The following is a 22,051-nucleotide window of genomic DNA, read 5'->3' as shown; positions in this document are numbered from 1 at the left end:
TGATCTCAGTGTTAAGGAAGACCTGGCTTCATATCCCATCATAAGAAACTTTTGAAGAGGACTTTGAATGATGTAGGATGTAGGATAGAGTCCAAGGCTGGATACATTGAAAACACCAAATCAGTGAAAATGGAAAGAAAGGAAAAGGTATCTGAAGTCTGATTAGTAAGGACAGGAGAAAAGAAAACATAAATGAAAGGAAATGATTTGGACTTAGATTGCCATTTGAGATCATGTAGACAGCAATTGAGCTCTTTTCATTAGGAGTTTGTCAGGAATCTATTAATTACGGTGTAAAGGCAATTTGAAGAAGTAAGCATCACATTTCCATCAAAGACAGGACAGGCCTAGAAAAAAACAAGGAATCTGGATATGGATAAAGTCCTGTTTAGGAACACCAGCAACTGAATAGTCATGCAAACATGAGCTATAGATCTCACCTTTATCAAATATTGATGGTCAAGCAGGAGTCTTATAATGACCTGCCAAAAATATGTGATATTTGTGTTTCTGCCAGCTCAAGGAAATAATTGTATGCAGAAAATAAAGGCTGAGCTCTTTATGAGAAGAAAAGGTGAAGGTACTAGAGGAACATCTCTTTACTCTTCATGTTTTCAAGGAGAAAGAAAGATTTGAAAAAGTGTTTTCAAGGAATAAAAGAATCTTAAGAGTCAGAGGAGCCTCTCTTTATTTTATATGGTTATAATTGAGGGTAATGGTGAACTCTGAGGAAGAAGTAACTTCTTGGCTCCAAAGAATTATGATGAGGACAATAGGAGGGGGGTATATAGTACTTGTCTAGTGACAAAAATAGGTAGACATGGTTAGCAATTCTCTACTAAGATTTTACTGAGAATTGGTGCAAAGGGATTCAAGACTAGAAGAGCATTTCTCATTTAAAATAAACAGAATGGGTATGGGGAACAGAGGGGTAGCATTGCTTTATAGCAAGATATGTATGAAAAAATTTAGGGATCATAAAACAGAAGCAAGGTGGAGATATCTTGAGTGGGGGGGAAGGGAGAAGGAGAGAGAGAGACAGACAGACAGACAGATAGATTGGTAGAGACAGTGACAGAAGACACACATAATGAGAGAGAAAAACAGAGAAAGAGAAAAGTTATTCACATTTCCATGGGATTGTACAATATATCTCTTATAAATAATAAAATAAAAACAGGTTATGAGTTTAGGAAACAACATAACCATGACATGGAGACATAATATTTGAGTGAAGGGGAGCTGTAGTTATCTGTACACTAGTTTAATCTGGTGAGAATCACTTCCAAAAGCTGAGCTGCATTGATAGATTCATGTCTTAGTGACGATTTCCTCTCCAGGAAAAACAATGTACCTACAACACACCTTTAAATTTAATCTGCATTATTAAAATTTTCTTAAGTCTAGACAATTTAAAAAAAAACAAATCAAGCCTGGATTTATAGTGTTTGCTGATTTCTGGAGTGTAAATGCTCACAATGAAAATTAAGCAATAAGCTCTAGACTCCTGAATACAAGATTATATTCACTAGAACACCCTGGGCTGCATGTCAGGGTGGATAGGAGGAGGATGCTAAAGTACAACAGGGGAGGGGTAGAGAAAGGAGGACTATCCAGCTCATCTTTTACTTTTCTTTTCTCTACCAAGAAAATGTATCCTTCCACTAAGAAGGCTAGAAAAAAAGGGAGGTGAAATCTAAGATAAGTGGGTTATTGACAAATAAACATCAAGTTCCATTCAATAAGTCTAAATAGCTCACATCTCAGGGCAGTGAAAGAAATTCAAGATGTGATTACTCGGTCATTGAAGATATTTGAAAATTCCTGGAGAAAAGTAGAAGAGAAAGGTAGAGGTCCCAATTTTCTGAAAAGGCAAATGCATTTAATCCTTAGACTATGTATATATGGAAGGCATTCAAAGATTGTACTGGATTACTAATAATAATTTAGAACTTATGATTAAAAGTATATCTATATATGTCTGTCTATACATATATATACAAATAATTAAAACTTATGATTAATTTGTGAGCATATAAAAAAGGGAAATGGTAATCAGTAAAAACCAGCATAGTTTAATATGAACAGATCATAAAAAAAGAAAGAACTCATTTTGTTAGTTAGTAGATAATTGAAATGCTGTAAATAAAAGTGCATCTTGGTTTTGGCAAAAACATTTGCAAAAATCTCTGATGTCATACTTTTGTACATGATGTGAAGAAATGATTCAACCAATGGAGAAGCAGTTATACCATAGCAGACAAAAAGCTAAATCAGGAGTCGAGAAGACCTAGGTACAGACTCTACCTCTGACACTATCTGAGTGACCAATGGGCAAGTCACTTAACTTTTCTGAACCTCAGTTTCCCTACCTCCAATATGAAGGTAAAAATGCCTGTGTTACCTACTTACCGGTCTTCTTGTGGGAGCTCAGATGGATTTGTAAAGTTCTTTGCAAACCAGAAAGCGTTACGTAAATGTCAGATAACATTAGTAATAGTGTAGTTAGGTGAATTTTAAAATGATTGAATAAATGGACCAAAATGACTGCAGCTATGTTAAATTTGGTTGGGGTTGTTAATAGAGTGTCTTAGTGACCTACCATGGGCCATATGCTATTCGACATTTTTATCAATGACTTGGAAGAAGGAATAAATTACATGCTTACCAAATTTATATGTGACACGTATCTAGAAGGGATAACTAAAATGAAAGATAGGGCCCAGATCAAAAAAGACCCTGATAGTCTAGACTAATGGGATGAATCTAAGAAGACAGAATTTTAATCTGCAGAATTGTAAAGCTCTGTGTATGTGTTCAAAAAGCGAGTTGTACAAGTACAAAAATGGTGGGAGATCTGGCTAGATAGCATTTTATTTTTTAAAAGATATTACCATTGTTATGAGTTGGAAGTATAGCATGACATGGCATGGCAGCCAAACAACAACAACACAAAAAGCAAATGAAAACTCCAGGTGCATTAATAGAGGCATAGTGTTTAGAATGAGGATGGTGGTTGTCTCTCCGTCCTCTGCCATGATCACATACATCTTCAGTACTATAATCAGTTCTGAGCATCATATATTATAGCAAGGAAACTGACAAACTGGATACAAGAGGAGGGCAATTAGGATGCTCGAGGGACAACAGGACAAAATGAAATGGGCTACTACTGGAGGTAATGGGCTCCCTGTTATTAAAGGTCATCAACATAGAGACAAGATGATGACTTATTATGTAAGTGTGTGTGTGGTGTAGTAGTGGGGATTATTTTTTGGATGTAAGTGGGACCAGAGAGAGTGAAGTCAATCTTCAATTGACTTGATTGGATTTGATCTCCTAGACTCAAGTATGGGATTCCTGATTTCTTTACTCCCATATGAAAACTGCTAGGAGATAGAGGTTGCACAATCTGCAACAACTTCAGGGTAGGCTGAGCCCAAAGAGCCTGGGGAGAGAGATGAAATTATTTCTTCATGCTTTTCTCTAATGAGCAGTTATGGGATAATCAGACCCCAAAGGCCCTGGAAGCCAATAAATATTCCAGATGGTACCCACAGGAAGACCATTCAGCTCTAAATATTAAAGATCCAGTACTCTGCTTCTCAATAACCCTTCTTCTCTGCTTCATGGACAGAAGGTCCCTAGATCTTCAGCTGACTTCTCCAAGTGAATTTCCAGTCATCCAAATGTTGAATCAATAGAGTCAATACACACCTGAGATTGTCTTTAGTATCTAGGTAAGGGCAAAGAATAGTAATGGGAGTCATGCTCAGTGACATAAATATTCCTTCATATATCCCACTAACACTTCTTCCCATCCCAGCTTAGGCTAGGGTCAGTGTGTGTAACATCTGTCAGAAGGTAATTAGTGAAGTCAGCTACCTGCTTGAGGCAGGGACATGCCTTCTGTGTAAGGGGTTCCTGTGCCTCAGGAAGCTTTCCTTCTTGGAAAGAGGGGCTACAGGACTTGAAATGCTGTAATGTTAGCTTTGGAATGAAGCACAGAACATAGAATCTTAGCACACAAAACTTCATTTTGAAGAGTCAAGAGAGCACAGAATAGGAGGCCATATGCTTTGCAGAAAATCCCTTCTCTAACATATTTGCTTTTAAATAACCTCATGATGAGTTAAAGAAATGTTGTTCTATCCCACAGGTTACACAAGAACAACCCATTGTAATGGTAAGTGACTTGTTTCCATTTGCCCTCCCAATCTATTCCTTCTCATCCCCCCCCCCCAGGGTTTCTACCAAAAACATGGAAGTAGCAAACCAGACTGTTGTCTCTGAATTCCTCCTCCTGGGACTCTCTGAACAACCAGAGCAACAACCGATTCTTTTTGGGCTATTCGTGGTCATGTACCTGGTCACTGTGGTAGGAAATCTTTCCATCATCTTGGCAATCTGCTCAGACTCACATCTGCACAGTCCTATGTACTTCTTTGTGGCAAACCTGTCCTTTGCTGACATCTGTTTTATCTCTACCACTGTCCCTAAGATGCTGGCAAACATCTGGACCCAGAATCAGAGGATATCCTATGAAGGCTGTCTGACTCAAATGCATTTCTTCATGACATTTGGGGCCCTTGATGATTTTCTTCTAGGAGTAATGGCATATGACCGCTATGTAGCCATCTGCCAGCCCCTGCACTATGCCATGGTCATGAACTTTGGGATTTGTGTTCTATTGCTAGCTGTATGCTGGGTTCTTACCAACTCTGCTGCCTTTTTACACACTTTCCTCATGGCTGGCTTGACTTTCTGTGCAGAGAATAGCATTCCCCACTTCTTCTGTGACTTAACCCCTTTGCTCTCACTGTCCTGCTCGGATACTAGCACTAACCAGCTGATGTTGTTTATTGTGGGATCAATGGTCCTCACTGCTCCCCTAACTCTCATTGTTATCTCCTATGTCCGCATCATCTCTGCCATTCTAAGAATACCATCTACTTCTGGAAGGTGGAAAGCCTTTTCCACCTGTGGTTCACATCTCACTGTGGTTTCCCTATTCTATGGGGCAGCTATTGGGGTCTATCTGTGCCCACCATCCACACATTCTGGTGGGAAAGACAGAATTGCTGCTATTCTATATACTGTGGTCACTCCTATGTTGAACCCTTTCATATATAGCCTGAGGAACAGGGATGTGAAGGGGGCTTTGGGGAAACTCCTCCTTACGAAGAAAGCACTATCTTATTAGAACAGCTTATCATGAACACACTGTACAAGAAAGAACTTGTTTTATTTCTTGACAACATCACTAGGCTGAATCACATTTTCATATGTATGAAGCAACAGTCCTCTCACCTCTACTGGGCTCTACCTGAGAACTTATAAAGGAATCTTGGCCTTGGGGCCCCTCTTCTCTTAAATAACATGTAGTTGAGCTTGTTTTCATTAAAGATTGTGTGAAGAAATAATTCTTCCTTTAGGATTGATAGAAATTGATAGACACTATGTTGTGGTGCTACGATATTTGAGAAACAGAATTGTGTAGTAAAGAGTCCTGAAACTAGATTCACCAGACAGGCCTTTGAACCTTACCTTTTCTTACTTAATAGGTATTCAAAATTTGTCTTTTCCAGCTTTTTGTGCTTCATTTCCCCCATCTATAAAATGAGGCAGTTGTTCTAAATCAGCGATTCTTGAATTATGAACTCCTTTGGCAATCTGATTAAGCCTATAGCCCCTTCTCAGAATAAAAAATTTTAAGTACCTAAAATAAAATACATACATAAAATAAATTACAAAACAAATAAATTATATTGAAATGCAGTTATCAAAATATTAAAAGACAAATTCATAGACCTGATATTAAGAACCACTGGTCTATATTGTTTCATATGCTGCATTCTTTCTATAAGATGCTGTAATTCTGTGAATTTATGCAATGTAATGCAATATTTTTTTTAATATAAATTTATTTATTTTTAGTTTTCAACATTTACTTCCACAAGATATTGAATTCCAAATTTTCACCCCATCTTGCCCGTCCCCCCACACCAAGATGGTATGCATTCTGAATACCCCTTCCCCTAGTCTGTCCTCCCTTCTGTCTCCCCCCTCTTCTCTTATCCCCTTCCCCTTCTATTTTCCTGTAGGGCAGGGTAGATTTCTGTACCCCATTTCCTGTATTTCTTATTTCCCAGTTGCATGTGGAAACATTTTTTTTAAACATCTGTTTTTAAAATTTTGGGTTCCAAATTTTCTCCCTTCCTCCCATCCCACCCACCCTCATTGAAAAGGCAAGCAAGTCAATACAGGCCATACATGTGCAGTTATGCAAAAGACATGTTGTGAAAAACTAACTCTATTTCCCTTAATCCTATCCTGCCCCCCCATTTATTCTATTCTTTCTTTTGACCCTGTCCCTCCTCAGAAGTACTTCCTTCTGATTACCCCTTTCCCAATCTGCCCTTCTCTCTATCATCCCCCTGCTCTCTTGTCCCCTTCTTCCCCTATTTTCCTGTAGGGTAAGACAGATTTCCATACCCAATTGAGTATGTATGTTATTCCCTCCTTAAGCCAAATCCTACGAGAATAAGATTCCCTCATTTCCTCTCACCTTCTCCTGTTTCCCCTCCACTGTAAGAACCTTTTCTTGTCTGTTTTGTGTGAGATAATGTACCCCATTCTTCCTCTCCCTTTCTCCTTCTCCTAGTATAATCCTCTCTCACCCCTTAATTTTATTCTCCGGATATCACCACTTCATCTTCAACTCACCCTGTGCCCTCTACCTACCTACCTACCTATCTATCTATCTATCTATCTATCTATCTATCTATCTATCTATCTATACATACATATAATTTTTCCCCTCCCATTACCCTAATACTGACAAAGGTCTCATGAGTTATAAATATTATCTTTCTATGCAGGAATGTAAACAGTTCAGTCTTAATAAATCTCTTATGATTTCTCTTTCCTGTTTACCTCTTCACGTTCCACTTGAGTCTTGTATTTGAAAGTCAAATTTTCTATTCAGCTCTGGTCTTTTCATCAAGAATGCTTGAAAGTCCTCTATTTCACTGAATGACCATTTTTTCCCTGAAGGACTATACTCAGTTTTGCTGGGTAGGTGATTCTTGGTTGTAATCCTATCTCCTTTGCCCTCCAGAATATTATATTCCATGCCTGTGGTCCTCTAATGTAGATGCTGCTAAATCTTGTGTTATCCTGATTGTGTTTCCACCATACTTGAATTGTTTCTTTCTGGCTGCTTACAATATTTCCTGCTTCCAATGTGGAGAATGTACTGTCCCAAGCTTCGGGGGTTTGTATAGCTGTTTTCAGAGATACTTCTAGGGACCTGTAAATTTTCCATTTTTCCAAGGTGGTATGATAAAGGTCGAGGAGTTTACTCTTTTCTTGGCCTGTGCTCTAGTCTTTGAGTGACCAGCCACAAGCAGTCTTTTCTCTCTTGGAACTGTGAGGAGGGTTTACTCTCTACTGCCACTACAGGCTCCACCGTGCCAGTGCTCCTCCTCACCCCAGGACCACCACCCAGAACTGTGACCCAGATCCAAGCAGGGCAAAGCAAGAGATTCCTGCCTCAGCCTTGGCAAAGAGATCCCTGCAGTCTCCCTCTGATCAGCCATTTGATTTCCCCTCAGTCTGTGGGCCTGAAGCTCAGGACACAGACACTGCTCCCGGCACCTGTGCTCTGTGCTCTGGAACTGGCTATGACCTAGCTCTGCTCTCATCGCAAAAACAGACTTTTCCCACTGACCTTCTAAGCTGTCTTTGGTGTTCATGGATTGAGGAGTCTGGAAACCACCACAGCTGCCTGTGATTCATTCCTCTGAGGCCTGCTCCAGGTTCACCGCAGCCTGCGTGCCCATGCCGAACTGAGCTCCTCTACCCACCCAGTGTGATATGCCTTTCCAATCAACCATCCAGGCTGACTTGGGCCAGAAATTTGTTTTACTCTGTCTTTTTGTGGGTTCTGCTGCTTTAGAATTTGTTTAGAGCCATTTTTTATGGGTATTTGGAGGGGTTTGGGGGAGAGCTTAAGCAAGTCACTGCTTTCAATCCGCCATCTTGCCTCTGCCCCCATAACTCATTATTTCACAAAGAAGTTGTGATTTCATTAATGTGGGAAGCTCTTGGTATGAGAACTCTTCCCATCTATATCAATCAATAAACATTTATTAAGTGACTACTCTATGTCCGGCACTTTGCTAAACTCTGGAGATACAAAGGAGTCAAGACAATCTCTGCCCTCAAGGAGTTTACAATATAATAAGGTAAACCTGTATCAAAACAAGTGATATGGAAGATAAATAGGAAATCATTAACAGAGGGAAGACACTAGAATTAAAAGAAGATACAGAAAGCTTCGAGTAAAAGATAGAATTTTAGTTGGGACTTAGAGAAAGCCAGGGGAGTCAGTAGACAGAGTTTGGGATGAAGAGCATTCCAGGGATGGGAGACAACTAGAAAAAAGGCCTAGAGCCAAGAGATAGAGTGTCATGTTCACCAAATAGCCAGAAGGCCAGTGTCACTAAATTGAAGAGCATTAAGATGTAAGAATACTGGAAAGGTTACAAAGGGCTTTGCATGCCAAACAGATCATTTTGTATTTGATCTTAGAGGCAATTGGGAGCCACTGGAGTTTGTTGAATGGTGTGTGTGTGTGTGTGTGTGACATGATTGAATGTACACTTTGGGAAAATCACTTTAATGGCTGAATGGAGGATGGATTGAAGTGGAGAGAGACTTCAAGCACGCCAGCTATTTCAGTAATCAAGGTATGAAAGATGACGACCTGCATTAGAGTGGTGGCAGTGTTAGAGGAAAGAAGGGGGTATATTGGAGAGATGCTGCAAGTGTCCATCCATGATTCTGTAACTAAGTTCTACAGAGTTACCTAAAGTACTAAATGAGACTATTGGTATGCATGAAGTAGCAGGATTAAAAAAAATCCACAAAAATCGTCAGTATGCCTAAAAAATGATAACAAAAACCAAGAAGAAAAGATAGAGAAATTCTACTGCATTCCATTGAAAATAATCACAGAATGCATGAAATATCTGGGAGTCAAGACATGCTCAAAACTCATCTAAATAAATTTACAAAATGTTCTTTATAGAGGCATGGAAGATTTGAGTGATATTCATTGTTAATGATTGGGAGAGGAAAAAATATGATAGAACAATTAACAGTTCTACATTTCCCTAACTCTCTCTCTCTCTCTCTCTCTCTCTCTCTCTCTCTCTCTCTCTCTCTCTCTTTCTGTCTCTCTCTCTCTCTTTCATACTGAACAGTAGAAAAAAGGTTTTCTTTTTCTTTCTTCTTCCTTCTTGATGTTGCTTCTTGTCTTTGGAAAGGGTGTATTTATAGGATTTTTTTTTCCTTTCTCTCTCTGGGTTTGAAAAACCAGACATGACCATATTACTCTCATGCTCAAACTCCTTTGGTATTTTGAGATATCTCAATCTCTAGGCCAATTACATTTCAGTATTCTTTATTTCAATACATGCCATTTCCATTTCTCTCTTTACACCTTTGTGCAAGCTGTTTCAGGTCTGGGGATCTCACTTTATTCATCTCCACCTCTTGAAACTTCACTTCAAGGTTCAACTCAAGTGGCACCTCTTACATAAGGACTTCTCTAAACCCCAAGTTGTTAATGCTCCCCTTGAAGCTGGTTTGTATTTATTTTCTATCTGCTTATCTGTGTACACTTTGCTTTCCTAAAGTGAGAATTAAATGTCCTAGAGGCAGAAATTGTTTTGGTTCTTTGCATTTGTATTCCCAGAACTTAGCAGAATGCCTGACACAAGGTAGGCGCCTAATAAATACTTTTGAAATAAAATTGAATTGCTGGAATGAGTTCAATAGACCCTCTTCCTCTCCTTCTTCTTGCTCATGAGAGCTCTCCCACTATTTCTGAGCACTAAAAGGCTCAAAAAGGCTTGTTTTGGATAGGGAGTCAGGTAATCCTAAATTCAAATGCACCATAGAAAGAATTGTCCAAAGTGACTTCAGGGCAAGTACCTATTGCTATATGACAACTTCTTGTAAGTACTTCCACAGAACATTGCCCTCTTCTTTTTCCAATAAGCTATCTGTTTGTGTGTGTGTGTCTTCTCCCCCTCACAAGCCTGAGCCTTGTCCATCTCTCATCTGTGTGTCTTTTCTTCATGAACGTGGTCTAGTAGTTCAGTTATTGAAACTAGTTTCCTAATTTAAATTAATTATCTAATTGAATCAATTCCTGTTTTGATGAAAAAATAAATTTCACATTCACTGTGAACTAAAATGGTACTGATGAGGTGTGGCCCAAGGGGAAGTCTTCACCCCTTTCACCAAAGGGAATCTGGCTCCCCTTTGTCTACAGCTCCAGCCCCTCATCTCTCTTTGAAAGCCTTAGCCTACCTTTTAATCTTATTCAGATGCGCCTTTGCCCCTCGCCCTAAAAAGGAATCTGGCTCCCATTTTAGGTTCCTTATCCACTACCCTTGTCAACTACCCTTATTTCCCTTTGAAAGGCCTAGCCCCACCTTTTTGATCTCATTCAGATGCCTTTCTATTCCCATTGTCTATTCAATCTCTTAGACATTCCAATCAGAATTCTTACCTAGACCCTTTTCCCACACCATTTTCCCAGTCCTTTCCCTGGTCACCCAAAGTCACTTTAGCATATAAGATCTACCCTGGTCCCCATTCAGATGCTGAGAAACTCATGCCCAAAAGGCTGAGACTTTCTCATGCCCGCTCATCCTTATGGGCATCAGCTGGCCTATGTGTTTTATCACTAATAAACTTTTCCTCTGGCTGGAAGAAGATTTGAGTTGAATTCTTTCAGTCAGGGCCTGGTGCCACGATCTTGGGGTTCCAGCACCCCAAACCTCCAGACCTCTTCAGTACCAATGTGATTTATATATATATATATATATATATATATATATATATATATATATATATATATATATATATATATATATGTCTGTATATATATAATTACTTGCTTCAAGTGATTATGCTAGTAGATGCAGAAAAATAATCTTTTGACAATGAACAATATTTATTTAGTTTAAAAATCACACAAAGAATCAGTATAGAAGGGATAATTTTTAGTATTAAAAAGCATATATCGAAAATGTTATGGGTGAAATCTGAAATAACTGAGGAAACAAAGGTTCGAGTTTCTGAGACTATTGGGTTTTTTTTTTTTAGCAATGCATGCCAATTGCATAACAAATTGGGACCAGGCCTCCTCAGCTTGGCACTGAACCCCCAAAATAGGGGAATACAAAGTTTTATGCATTAAAAGAAAACAGTTAACAGGATGTAAACCGGGGTACAAAATTAGATAATCTGATTTCTAATTGGAGGAAAGATTAGGGACTTTCCATGTTGGGAGGGGGAGAGCAAAATGGTGCAATTCCCTGAAATCAGAAAAATAGGTGTCCCATCCCTACCTCCCTAAGTGTCTGCACTCAATCAAAGGAACAAGGAAACAGAAACTGAATGATAAATACAGGGACAGTTTTCAGATAAGACATGGATTGCTTGAGATATATGATCATAAGAAAACTCCTTACATCAATCTTTGGATCTGATTGGATTTCTGCTTAGCATAAATTAGGTCCTTAGTTAAGGGTCTCCAAGCATCAAGCAGAGGTGGTCTAGCTTTCAAACTATGCAAAGTTGATTCAGACAATGCAATAAAATTTTCTCACAATTGCCATAATTGAATAAAGTTCTCTTACAAGACAGAAATTGGACTAGATCCATAGCTGAATAGAAAAGAAGGTGAGCTAGATCCAGAATTGAATCATAAGATGGAGTCAGTGTGACTCACTCAATTCCCACAGTTCCAATCACTATTTGAAATGAGCAAACACTAGAAGTTTTCCCAATAAATGAGGGAGTGAAATAAGTGTATCCTTTTTCCCTTTTTTTTTTTTGAGTTCTAGAAATGCTAGGAATAATTGAAAGGATATTCAGTGCTTATGGCTAGGCCATGTCAATATAATAAAATTACAATCCTACTTAAATTAACTTACTTAGTTCCATACTAATCAAACCATAAAAGGAATACTTTATTGAAATAGACAAAATATTAACGAAATTAATTGGGATAAACAAAAGGTGTAGCATCACAAGAAAATTAAAAAAAATAAAAAATTAACCGTAAAATATGCATGTTGGATTAGATTAACAATGGCAACTTCAAATAGAAACAAGGCCACTTAACCATATGTAAGTATCCCTGAAAAGCTGCATATTGATTTTAAAACCACTTATTAACATTTTCTATGTTCTATTCTATTTTTAAATATGTAGTTAAATATTTTCCAATTATGTTTTAATCTGGTTGAGTGGCACTTGGAGTCACTGCAATGCAGCTGCAGGCCTTATGTTTGATACCTCTTGACTAGATGATCCCTTAAGTCCCCCTTCTACCAAGGGTTTCAACATATAAATAGATAAGTATAACTGAGACAATTCAAAAAATGAGGGAGAGAACTGACCAGCGGGATTAAAAAGGATGAAGAGGTAGCACTTGAGCTGAGCTTTGTTGAAGAAGGCTAAATATTATAAGAGTCAGAGATGATGAGAAATATATACTAGGCATATTCTAACAGTCTATATTGCAAGAGATCTTACATGTTTGACATTCTATGTCCCATCTAGCTATCTATCCTATAAGCTTATGGAGAGATGGCTTAATGGGTTATTTTCTCTTATTCACACCTTGATGTCCTTTCTCTTGAGCCATAGGAAGAAGGATAAAGATAGAGTAAAATATATTGGGGAGAGACAATGAAAGCTAAGAGGACAATGAAAAGTTGTAAAAAAAAAAAAAGCCCAGATCTATCACATAAATCATAGCAACTCTCTGAAAAGGATCTCAGAAAAACCAATGGTACAAATGAATAGTAGTGGAAGTAAGGTCCTCTATCTGTTCTAGAAAGATGAGCAGAAACTAATAGATACAGGTAGAGGAGCCCCACTAGGGAGGTTAGGATGAGCTCTAATAAATCAGCTTAATGTCTGCAGAGGTGAGGAAAGGTCAGTGAACAAGTACTTATTAAGTGTCCCAGGACTAAAAGAATACTTGGAAGAAGTGAAACAAGAGGTATAAAAAGTAATGTCAAATGAAATAAGAATAAGAAAGAATGGGAAGAATTAATAGCTTAGAACATGAGGTAACAAAACTTTCCCAAGAAACAGATTCCCTGAAAATTAGAATGGATCAAATAGAAAGCAGTAATTCTACAAGACAAGAAATATTAAAACAAAATTAAAATATTGAAGTAAATAGAAGAAAATGTAAGATATAGCATAAAAAAAGACTGGCACTGGTCAAAGAGATATAATAGTCAAAAAACCATTGGACTGTCCAAATACCATAATGCTCACTGCCCCAAACCTGTAAACTATATTTCAACAAATAATGAACAAAATACTGTCCAGGATCATTAGAACCAGAGGGCAAAAGGAAAATAATAAGAATCAAACAATTTCCTCTTGAATCAACGCTATCCAGAAATATCATAGCTGAAACCCAGAACTTTTGGGTCAAAGGAAAAAATACTGTAATCATGCAGAAAGAAAATAATTCAAGAATTAAGGAGCCACATTTGGAATCATACCAGATTTGGCAGCTAGTATTTAACATCTTGGAAAGTTATCTCTAAAGGCAAAAGATAAAGCCTTATAGACAAGAATGACTTGCCCTGAAAAACCAAATATGATTTAGCAAGGGCAAATGGAACTTTAATGGAATAGAAGACTTTCAAGAGGACTTGATAAAAAGATCAAAGCTGAGTAGAAGCTTTGAAATGCTATCTTGAGAGTCGAGTGAAAATTAGAAAAATATGGAAGTAGTGATATGATGCAATGCTTATATATTTTTTAGGTTTTTAATAATTTATTTATTTATTTTTAGTTTTCAACATTCATTTCCACAAGATTTTGAGTTCCAAATTTTCTCCCCATCTCATCCCTCCCCCTCCCCCCAAGATGGCATGCATTCTGAATACTCTTTCCCCCAATTTGCCCTCCCTTTTATCTCTCCCTGCTTCTCTTATCCCCTTCCCCTTGAATTTTCCTGTAGGGCAGGATAGATTTCTATACCCAATTTCCTGTATATCTTATTTCCCAGTTGCATGTGAAAACAATTTTTTTAAACTTTTGTTTTTAAGACTTTGGGCTTCAAATTTTCTCCCTTCCTCCCTCCCCACCCACCCTCATTGAGAAGACAAGCAACTCAATACAGGTTATACGTGTATAGTCATGTTGTGAAAAACTAAGTATATTTCCCTTAATGCTATCCCAACCTCCACTTATTCTATTCTCTCTTTTGACCTTGTCCCTCCTTAGAAGTGTTTGCTTCTGATTACCCCCAATCTACCCTCCCCTCTGTCATCCTCCTTCTCTCTTATCCCCTTCCCCTCCTATTTTCCTGTAGGGTAAGATAGATTTCCATACCCAATTGAGTGTGTATGTTATTCCTAAGCCAAATCCAATGAGAATAAGATTTACTCAATCCCGCTCACCTTCCCCCATTTCCCCTCCACTCTAAAAGACTTTTCTTTTCTGTTTTATGTGAGATAATTTACCCCATTCTATCTCTCCTTTTCTCCTTCTCCCCATATAATCCTCTCTCACCCTTTAATTTTATTCTCCAGATATCACCCCTTTATCTTCAACTCACCCTGTGTCTATCTATCTATCTATCTATCTATCTATCTATCTATCTATCTATCTATCTATTTATCTATCTCTCTATCTATCTATCTACCTAATTTTTTCCCCTCCAGCTACTCTAATACTGACAAAGGACTCATGAGATACAAATATCATCTTTCCATGCAGAATGCAAACAGTTAAACCTTAATAAGTCTCTTACAATTTCCCTTTCCTGTTTACCCCTTCATGTTCCACTTGAGTCTTGTATTTCAAAGTAAAAATTTTGATTTAGCTCTGGTCTTTTCATCAAGAGTGCTTGAAATTCCTCTATTTCACTGAATGTCCATTTTTTCTGGGTAGATGATTCTTGGTTGTAATCCTATCTCCTTTGCTCTCTGGAATATTATATTCCATGCCCTCCAGTCTATTAATGTAGAAGCTGCTAAATCTTGTGCTACCCTGATTGTGTTTACACAGTACTTGAATTGTTTCTTTCTGACTGCTTGCAATATTTTCTCCTTAACCTGGGAACTCTGGAATTTAGCTACAATATTCCTAGGAGTTTTCCTTTGGGGATCTCTTTCAGGAGGTTATTAGTGGATTCTTTCCATTTCTACTTTGCCCTCTGGTTCTAAAATATCATGGCAATTTTACTTGATAATTTCTTGAAAGAATGATGCCTAAGCTCTTTTTTGGATCATGGCTTTCAGATAATCCAATGATTTTTAAATTCTCTCTGCTGGATCTATTTTCCAGGTCAGTTGTTTTTCCAATGAGATATTTCACATAGTTTTCTATTTTTTTCATTCTTTTGGATTTCTCATAAAGTCTTGATTTCTCATAAAGTCACTAGCTTCCAATTGCTCCACTCTAATTTTTAAGGAAGTATTTTCTTCAGTAAGCTTTTGTACTTCCTTTTCCATTTGGCCAATTTTGCTTTTTAAGGTATTCTTCTACTCATTGGCTTTTTGGACCTCTTTTGCTATTTGGGTTAGGCTATTTTTTAAGGTGTTATTTTTTTCAATTTTTTGGGCGTCTCCTTTAGCAAGCTGTTAACTTGTTTTTCATGATTTTCTTTCATTATTCTCATTTATCTTCACAGTTTTTCCTCTATTTCTCTTACTTGCTTCTCAAAAACCTTTTTGAGCTCTTCCATGGCCTCAGACCAATTCATATTTTTCGTGGAGGCTTTGGATGTAGGAGCTTTGATTTTGTTGTCTTCTTCTGGTTGTACATTTTAATTTTCTTTGTCAGCAAAGTAAGATTCTATGGCCTGGCTCTTTTTGTGCTGCTTGCTCATGATCCCAGCCAATTACTTGAGTTATAAACTCTTTGTTAAGGTAGAGGGTCTGCTTCCAGTATGGAGAATTTACTGTCCCAAGCTTTGGGAATTTTGTGCAGCTGTTTTCAGAGATCCTTCTAGGGGACCTGTAAATTTTCAGTTCTTCCAAGGTGGTATGATCAAGGAAGGGTGAGGTGTTTACTCCTTTCCTGACCTGTGCTCTGGTCTATGAGTGACCATAAGCACTCTTTTCTGTCTTGGAAGTAGGAGGAGGATTCTCTTTTCACCACCACTGCAAGCTCTACCACACCAGTGCTCCTCCTTGTCCCAGAATCACCACCCAGAACTGTGACCCAGATCTAAGAAAGAGCAAAGCAAGAGAATCCTGCCTCAGCATGAGCAATGAGATCCCTGCCATCCCCCTCTCATCAGCTACTCAATTCCCCTTCAGTCTGTGGGCCAGAAGCTCCAGAAGCAGCTACCACCTCAGGGCTGTGCCGGGAATGGGGATCTGACCAAGCTTCCCTCTCACCATAGTCACAGACTTTTCCTACTGACCTTCTAAGTTGTCTTTTGTATTTGTGGGTTGAGAAGTTTGGAAACCACCACAGCTGCTTGTGATTCATTCCTCTAGGGCCTGCTTCAGGTTCACTAAGGCCTATTTTGCCCACGCACCCATGCTGAACTGCATTTCTCTCCCAGCCTGGTCCAATAGGCCTTTCCAATCAACCATTCAGGTTGTCTTGGGCTGGTAATTTGCTTTACTCTGTCTTTTTGTAGGTTCTGCTGCTTTAGAATTTGTCTAGAGCCATTTTTTAACAGGCATCTGAAGGGGTTTGGGGTAGAGCTCAAGCAAGTCACTGCTTTAACTCTGCCATCTTGGCTCTGCCTCCTAGTGCTTACATTTTAATAGAAGAAACAAATGTCCTTTCAGAACTCTAAGGTCTTCAAAGTTATTAAAGAAGTAATATAAGACAAACAGAAGGCTTGGGAGCGGTTTTGCTCAATTTTTATCATCTTTAGAAAAGAAAGAAAAGAGAGGGGGGAAAGAATGTGTCAGGGAAGAAAGGGGAAGTAGCAAGCTTATGATCTTACAAAAGTATGGTCCATGCAAAGAAGTGAAGAGTACATAAATATGAATGAAGCAGTAGAGGTAATAAGTATCACATGAACCTGACTTTCATTTGAAACAAAGGTGGCTTAAACATAACACACATAAAGAATTTAGTATAAAAACACAATAAAATCAATAGATGGGAATAAGAAATAGAAATAACTGAGAAAGATTTAAGAGAAAAATAGAATTAGAGATGAAAGTCACAAGCAAGACAAGCTTCAGCTTCAGAAGATGGATTGTGAAAAGGGGTAATTAAAAAGGAAGGAAGGAGAAAGGAGGAACAAGAAAGCAAAGAAAAATAAAGTAAAGAGAAAACAAGAAAAATTAAAAACCTGTAACCAGAGATGGGATAAGGGGAAGAGAAGTAGGTAGTAAAGTAGAAACAAATCATTGTAATTGTAGTGTCAAGAACTCACTTATTGGGAGGATGGAATAGTTTACTTGTCAGATCTATGGATAAAGGAAAAATTTAGGACTGAACAGAAGAAAAAGAGCATTAAAGGATGTAAATTGAATGATTTTGATTACATTAAATTAAAAAGGTTTTGCAAAAAACAAAACCAATGCAGTCAAGATTAGAAGGAAAGAAGAAAACTGGGAGAAAATTCTTTTAACAAATTTCTCTGAAAAAGGCCTCATTTCTCAAATATATAGAGTACTGAGTCAAATTTATAAGAATACAAATCATTCCCCAATTGATAATGGTCAAAGGACATGAACAAGCAGTTTTCAGAAGAAGAAATCAAAGCTATCTATATCATATGAAAAAATGCTTTAAACCACCATTGATTAGAGAAATGTAAATTAAACTCTGAGGCACCACTTAACACCTATCACATTGGCTAATATGAAAGAAAAGGAAAATGACTTATGTTGGAGGGGATATATCGGAAAACTGAGACACTAATGCACTGTTGGTGGGGTTGTGAACTGATCCAACCGTTCTGGAGAGTGACTTACAATTATGCCCAAAAGCTACAAAACTGCACATACATTTTAACCCAGCAATATCACTAAGTAGGTCTGCATCCCAAAGAAATTTTTGAAAAGGGAAAGAACTTACAAGTACAAAAAATATTTATAGCAGCTCTTTTTGTAGTGTCAAAGAACTGGAAATCAAAGGAATGTCCATCAATTGGGGAATGGCTGAACAATTTGTGGTATATAATTGTGATGGAATACTATTATGCTATAAGAAATGATGAGCAGGGTGCTTTCAGAAAAACTTGGAAAGACTAATATGAACTGATACAAAATGAAGTTAGAAGAACCAGGAGAACATTGTACACAGTTACAGTAATATTGTACGATGATCAAATGTGAGTGATTTAGCTATTCCCAGCAATACAAAGATCTAAGACAATTCTGAAGGACCTGTGATGAAAAATGTTATGCAGTTCCAGAGAAAGAACTAATGGAATCTGAATGCAGATAAATCATATTGTTATTCTACTTTATTTATTTTTCTTAATTGGTTTTTGTCCATTTCTTTAACAACATGACTAATATGGAAATACATTTTACATAACTGCACGTGTATAACTTTTACCAAATTTTTTGCCTTCTCAATGAGGGAGAGGGGAAGAAGGGTGAGACAGAACTTGGAACTCAATGCTGTAAAAAATGAAGGTCAAAATTTTTTTTACATGTAATTGGGAAAAATAAAATATTAAAAGTTATCTTTAATGATTTCTTATAAAAGAAAAGGATGTAGGGAAATGCACAATTAGTAGTCATAATTGTGTATGGGAATGAATTCACCCACAAAACAGAAGACTACAGAAAAATGGATTCAAAAGCAAAAGCCAACAATATGGTTTTTGCAAGAAACACTCAAAACACAGACTCATAAGGTATAGATAAGGGGTTTAGTGTAAAATCTATTATGATTGAATCAAATTTAAGACAGCAAGGATAACAATCAAGCTCTCAGACAAGGAAACAAGAACAGTAGCCATGTATAAAGAAACAAAAATAGAAACTATTATACCTACAGGAACCATAGATAATAAATCAGTCTCAATACTTAGCATATATATGCTGAATGGCATAGCATCTAAACAACTAATAAAAAACATAATCAAATTAGAAGGAGAAATAGTAAAGGTACATAGTCAAAGACTACAGTCTATTCTTTTCAAATATAGGAAAGTCTAATAAGAGTATAAACAAGAAAGGAGTTAAGGATCTGAATAAAATATTAGAAAAATTAGATATGCTTAAAGAGAGAATAACATACACATTCAATTGGGTATGGAAATCTGTCTTACTCTACAGGAAAATAGAGGAAGAAGGGGACAAGAGAACAGGGGGGTTATAGAGAGGAGGGCAGATTGGGAAAGAGGGTAATCAGAAGCAAATACTTCTGAGGAGGGACAGGGTCAAAAGAAAGAATAGAATAAAGGGGAGGGCAGGATAGGATTCAGGGAAATAGAGTTAGTTTTTCACAACATGTCTACTGTGGAAGTGTTTTGCGTAACTTCACATGTACAACCTATATTGAGTTGCTTGCCTTTTCAATGGGGGTGGGTGGGGAGGGAGGAAGGGAGAAAATTTGGAACTCAAAGTTTTAAAAACACATGTTTTTTAAAAAAGATGTTTTCACATGCAACTGGGAAATAAGAAATACAGGAAATGGGGTACAGAAGTCTATTCTGCTCTACAGGAAAATAGAAGGGGGAGGGGATAAGAGAAGGGAGGGGGGAGAAATAGAAGAGAAGGAAGACCAGGGAAAGGGGTATTCAGAATGCATGCCATCTTGGGGTGGGGGGAGGGGTGAGAAATTTGAAACTCAAAAACTTGTGGAAGTGAATATTTAAAACTAAAAATAAATAAATTTATATGAAAAAAAAACAAACAACAACAATAAAACAAAGACAAAAAACCAAACAAAACAAACAAAGAAAAATCCTGAACTTAGTAGAAGAGCTGACATACAAGAGCCAAGAGAAATATAAGGTACATACCAATGACCAATTACAAGGGACTCAATAAGGATAGAATGTTTACCTTTTATGTATGTAAAATGTAAAACACATGTCTAAGATTGTTATTAGTAATTAGGTACCTTATAAGAAATATTGAGGTAGACCTGAGTATGATATGACTTAAGTAATAAAACCATTCAAGAACAAAAAAAATTAGATATGATAGATCTCTGATGATTATGAATGAGAACAGAAAGGAATATAACATGCTTCTTAGCATGGCAGCTTTACCAAAATTGGCCATTTATTAGGACATAAAACCTCACAAACAAATGGGAAGAATAAGAAGCATTAAATACATGTTTTACTGACCAAACAAGTTAAACTGTATTCAATAAAGTCATTGAGGAAAATACTTAAATTAACTGGAGACTAAATAATTTAATCCTAAAGAATTGGTGAGTCAATGAAAAAAATCATAGAAATAATAGATGTTTCAAAGGAAATCACAACAATGAGACAATATACCCAAACTTCTGGGATACAATTAAAATAGTCCTTATGGGAAAATTTGAGTCTCTAAGTGCTTTCATCAACAAATGAGAAAAATAACAGATCATTTAATCTGGAAACTATTATTTTTAAAAAATATACAAGCAACAAATCAGAAAATCCCAGCTAAATACCAAATGAGAAATTTGAAACATCAAAGACATTAGAAAACTTGAAAACAAAGCCTCAATTAGTTTAATAAATTAAACTAGAAGTTTTAAGTATGTATACATATACGTAAATACATACAATCTGGTTTTAAAAAGAGGACACCAAAATGTCAGTATAGACAATGAAATAGGAAAATTCACGTCAATTGAAGATGAAATAAAGGAAACTATCACATAAAATTTTGCCCAATTATATGACAACAAAACAGATAACTTTTGCAAGAAATGAAAAGAAATAAAGATAATTCTTAGAAACTATTTTTATTCCATTATATATACTAATATCTGAGTATCTGAGAGCTTTGCCTTAAGTGGACCTTAGCTTGCTCAATTCCTTTTTAGTATATTAGAAGGGGGAAATTTAGGTACTATGACTGTTTCCTCATATTCTCCCAGTGTTCCAGGTGTAATGAAAATTAGATGAGGGTAAACTCAATGCATTGTGCAGCAAACACAAGCCTGTCCGAAAGGGCACCATATCTCTCACACTCTCACAAATGTAGCCCATGTGGCATATGTCAAATAGTAAGTTGTAATGTCAGAGTTATAAATTCAAGAGTCTTATGTTTTGCATATATGCTAGAGTACTTAAAGCTATCTTGGTCATATAGGTGGTATTTAGTGAATGCATGCTTATTGATAAATGGATTAATTTAGTATTTAAAAATTAATTCACCAAGATTTCTCTCCACAAGTAATGATAAATACATGGAGTTGGAAAATAAAACAAGTATATATGAATTTCTCTTCCTGGGACACTTTCAGCAGGCAGATCAACAGAGTCTACTATTTTGACTACTGCATAGCATATACCCAGTCACCACAGTTGGAAAATTCTCATTATCATGGCCATTTCCTCTAATTTTCATCTCCACTTGCCCATATATTTCTTCTTAACCAATCTGTCCTTCATTGATGCTTGTTCCATTAACATCACATTATCCAAGATGCTTGTGAAACCCAGTGTTAGATTATCTCTTATTCACTCAATTCTATTTCTACATGGTATTTGTGGATTTGGATGAACTCTTCCTGGTTACAATGACTTATGACTGCTATCTAGCCACTTACCACTTTCTTCATTATGCCACAGCCATGAGACCCCAGCACTGTGTGCTGATACTCAGTGGGTGATGGGCTCTGACCAATTTTCCTTCCCTGTTACATACCCTCCTGCTGTCTCACCTGATCTTCTATACTCAATGTACCATGCCTCATTTCTGCTGTGACTGGTGTCTTGCTAAAGCTGGCCTGCTCAGACACCCACTTCAATGAACTAATAATGATCTTCATTGTTGGGTCAATGTACCTCACCATTCCCCTTGTCATCATCAAACTCTCTTATGCCTCAGCA

General features: G+C 37.1%; 1 protein-coding gene and 1 long non-coding RNA gene across 2 annotated transcripts; one reads left to right on the top strand and one right to left on the bottom strand.

Annotated features, from left to right (window-relative positions):
- Positions 1–2,852: 2,852 nt before the first annotated feature.
- Positions 2,853–21,905, bottom strand: LOC110194996 (uncharacterized). Its single transcript, XR_002320843.1, has 3 exons — positions 21,769–21,905; positions 5,548–5,719; positions 2,853–3,736 (listed from the first exon to the last, which is right to left on the bottom strand). It is a non-coding gene; the product is annotated as an uncharacterized LOC110194996 (long non-coding RNA).
- LOC110194995 (olfactory receptor 1N2-like) lies at positions 4,262–5,203 on the top strand. Its single transcript, XM_020967634.2, has one exon. It carries the CDS (start codon positions 4,262–4,264, stop codon positions 5,201–5,203), a length of 942 nt encoding a protein of 313 aa, XP_020823293.1.
- Positions 21,906–22,051: the final 146 nt, after the last annotated feature.

Source organism: Phascolarctos cinereus, unplaced genomic scaffold (genome assembly GCF_003287225.1).
Source record: "Phascolarctos cinereus isolate Bilbo 61053 unplaced genomic scaffold, phaCin_HiC Scaffold_2;HRSCAF=192, whole genome shotgun sequence".
Lineage (NCBI taxonomy): Eukaryota > Metazoa > Chordata > Mammalia > Diprotodontia > Phascolarctidae > Phascolarctos > Phascolarctos cinereus.
Note: the sequence above shows the minus strand (reverse complement) of the source record. Positions and strands in the feature narration are given on the sequence as shown.

Excerpts from the sequence above, each read along its gene's own strand:
- LOC110194995 (XM_020967634.2), top strand. The coding sequence starts at position 4,262 with ATGGAAGTAGCAAACCAGACTGTTGTCTCTGAATTCCTCCTCCTGGGA.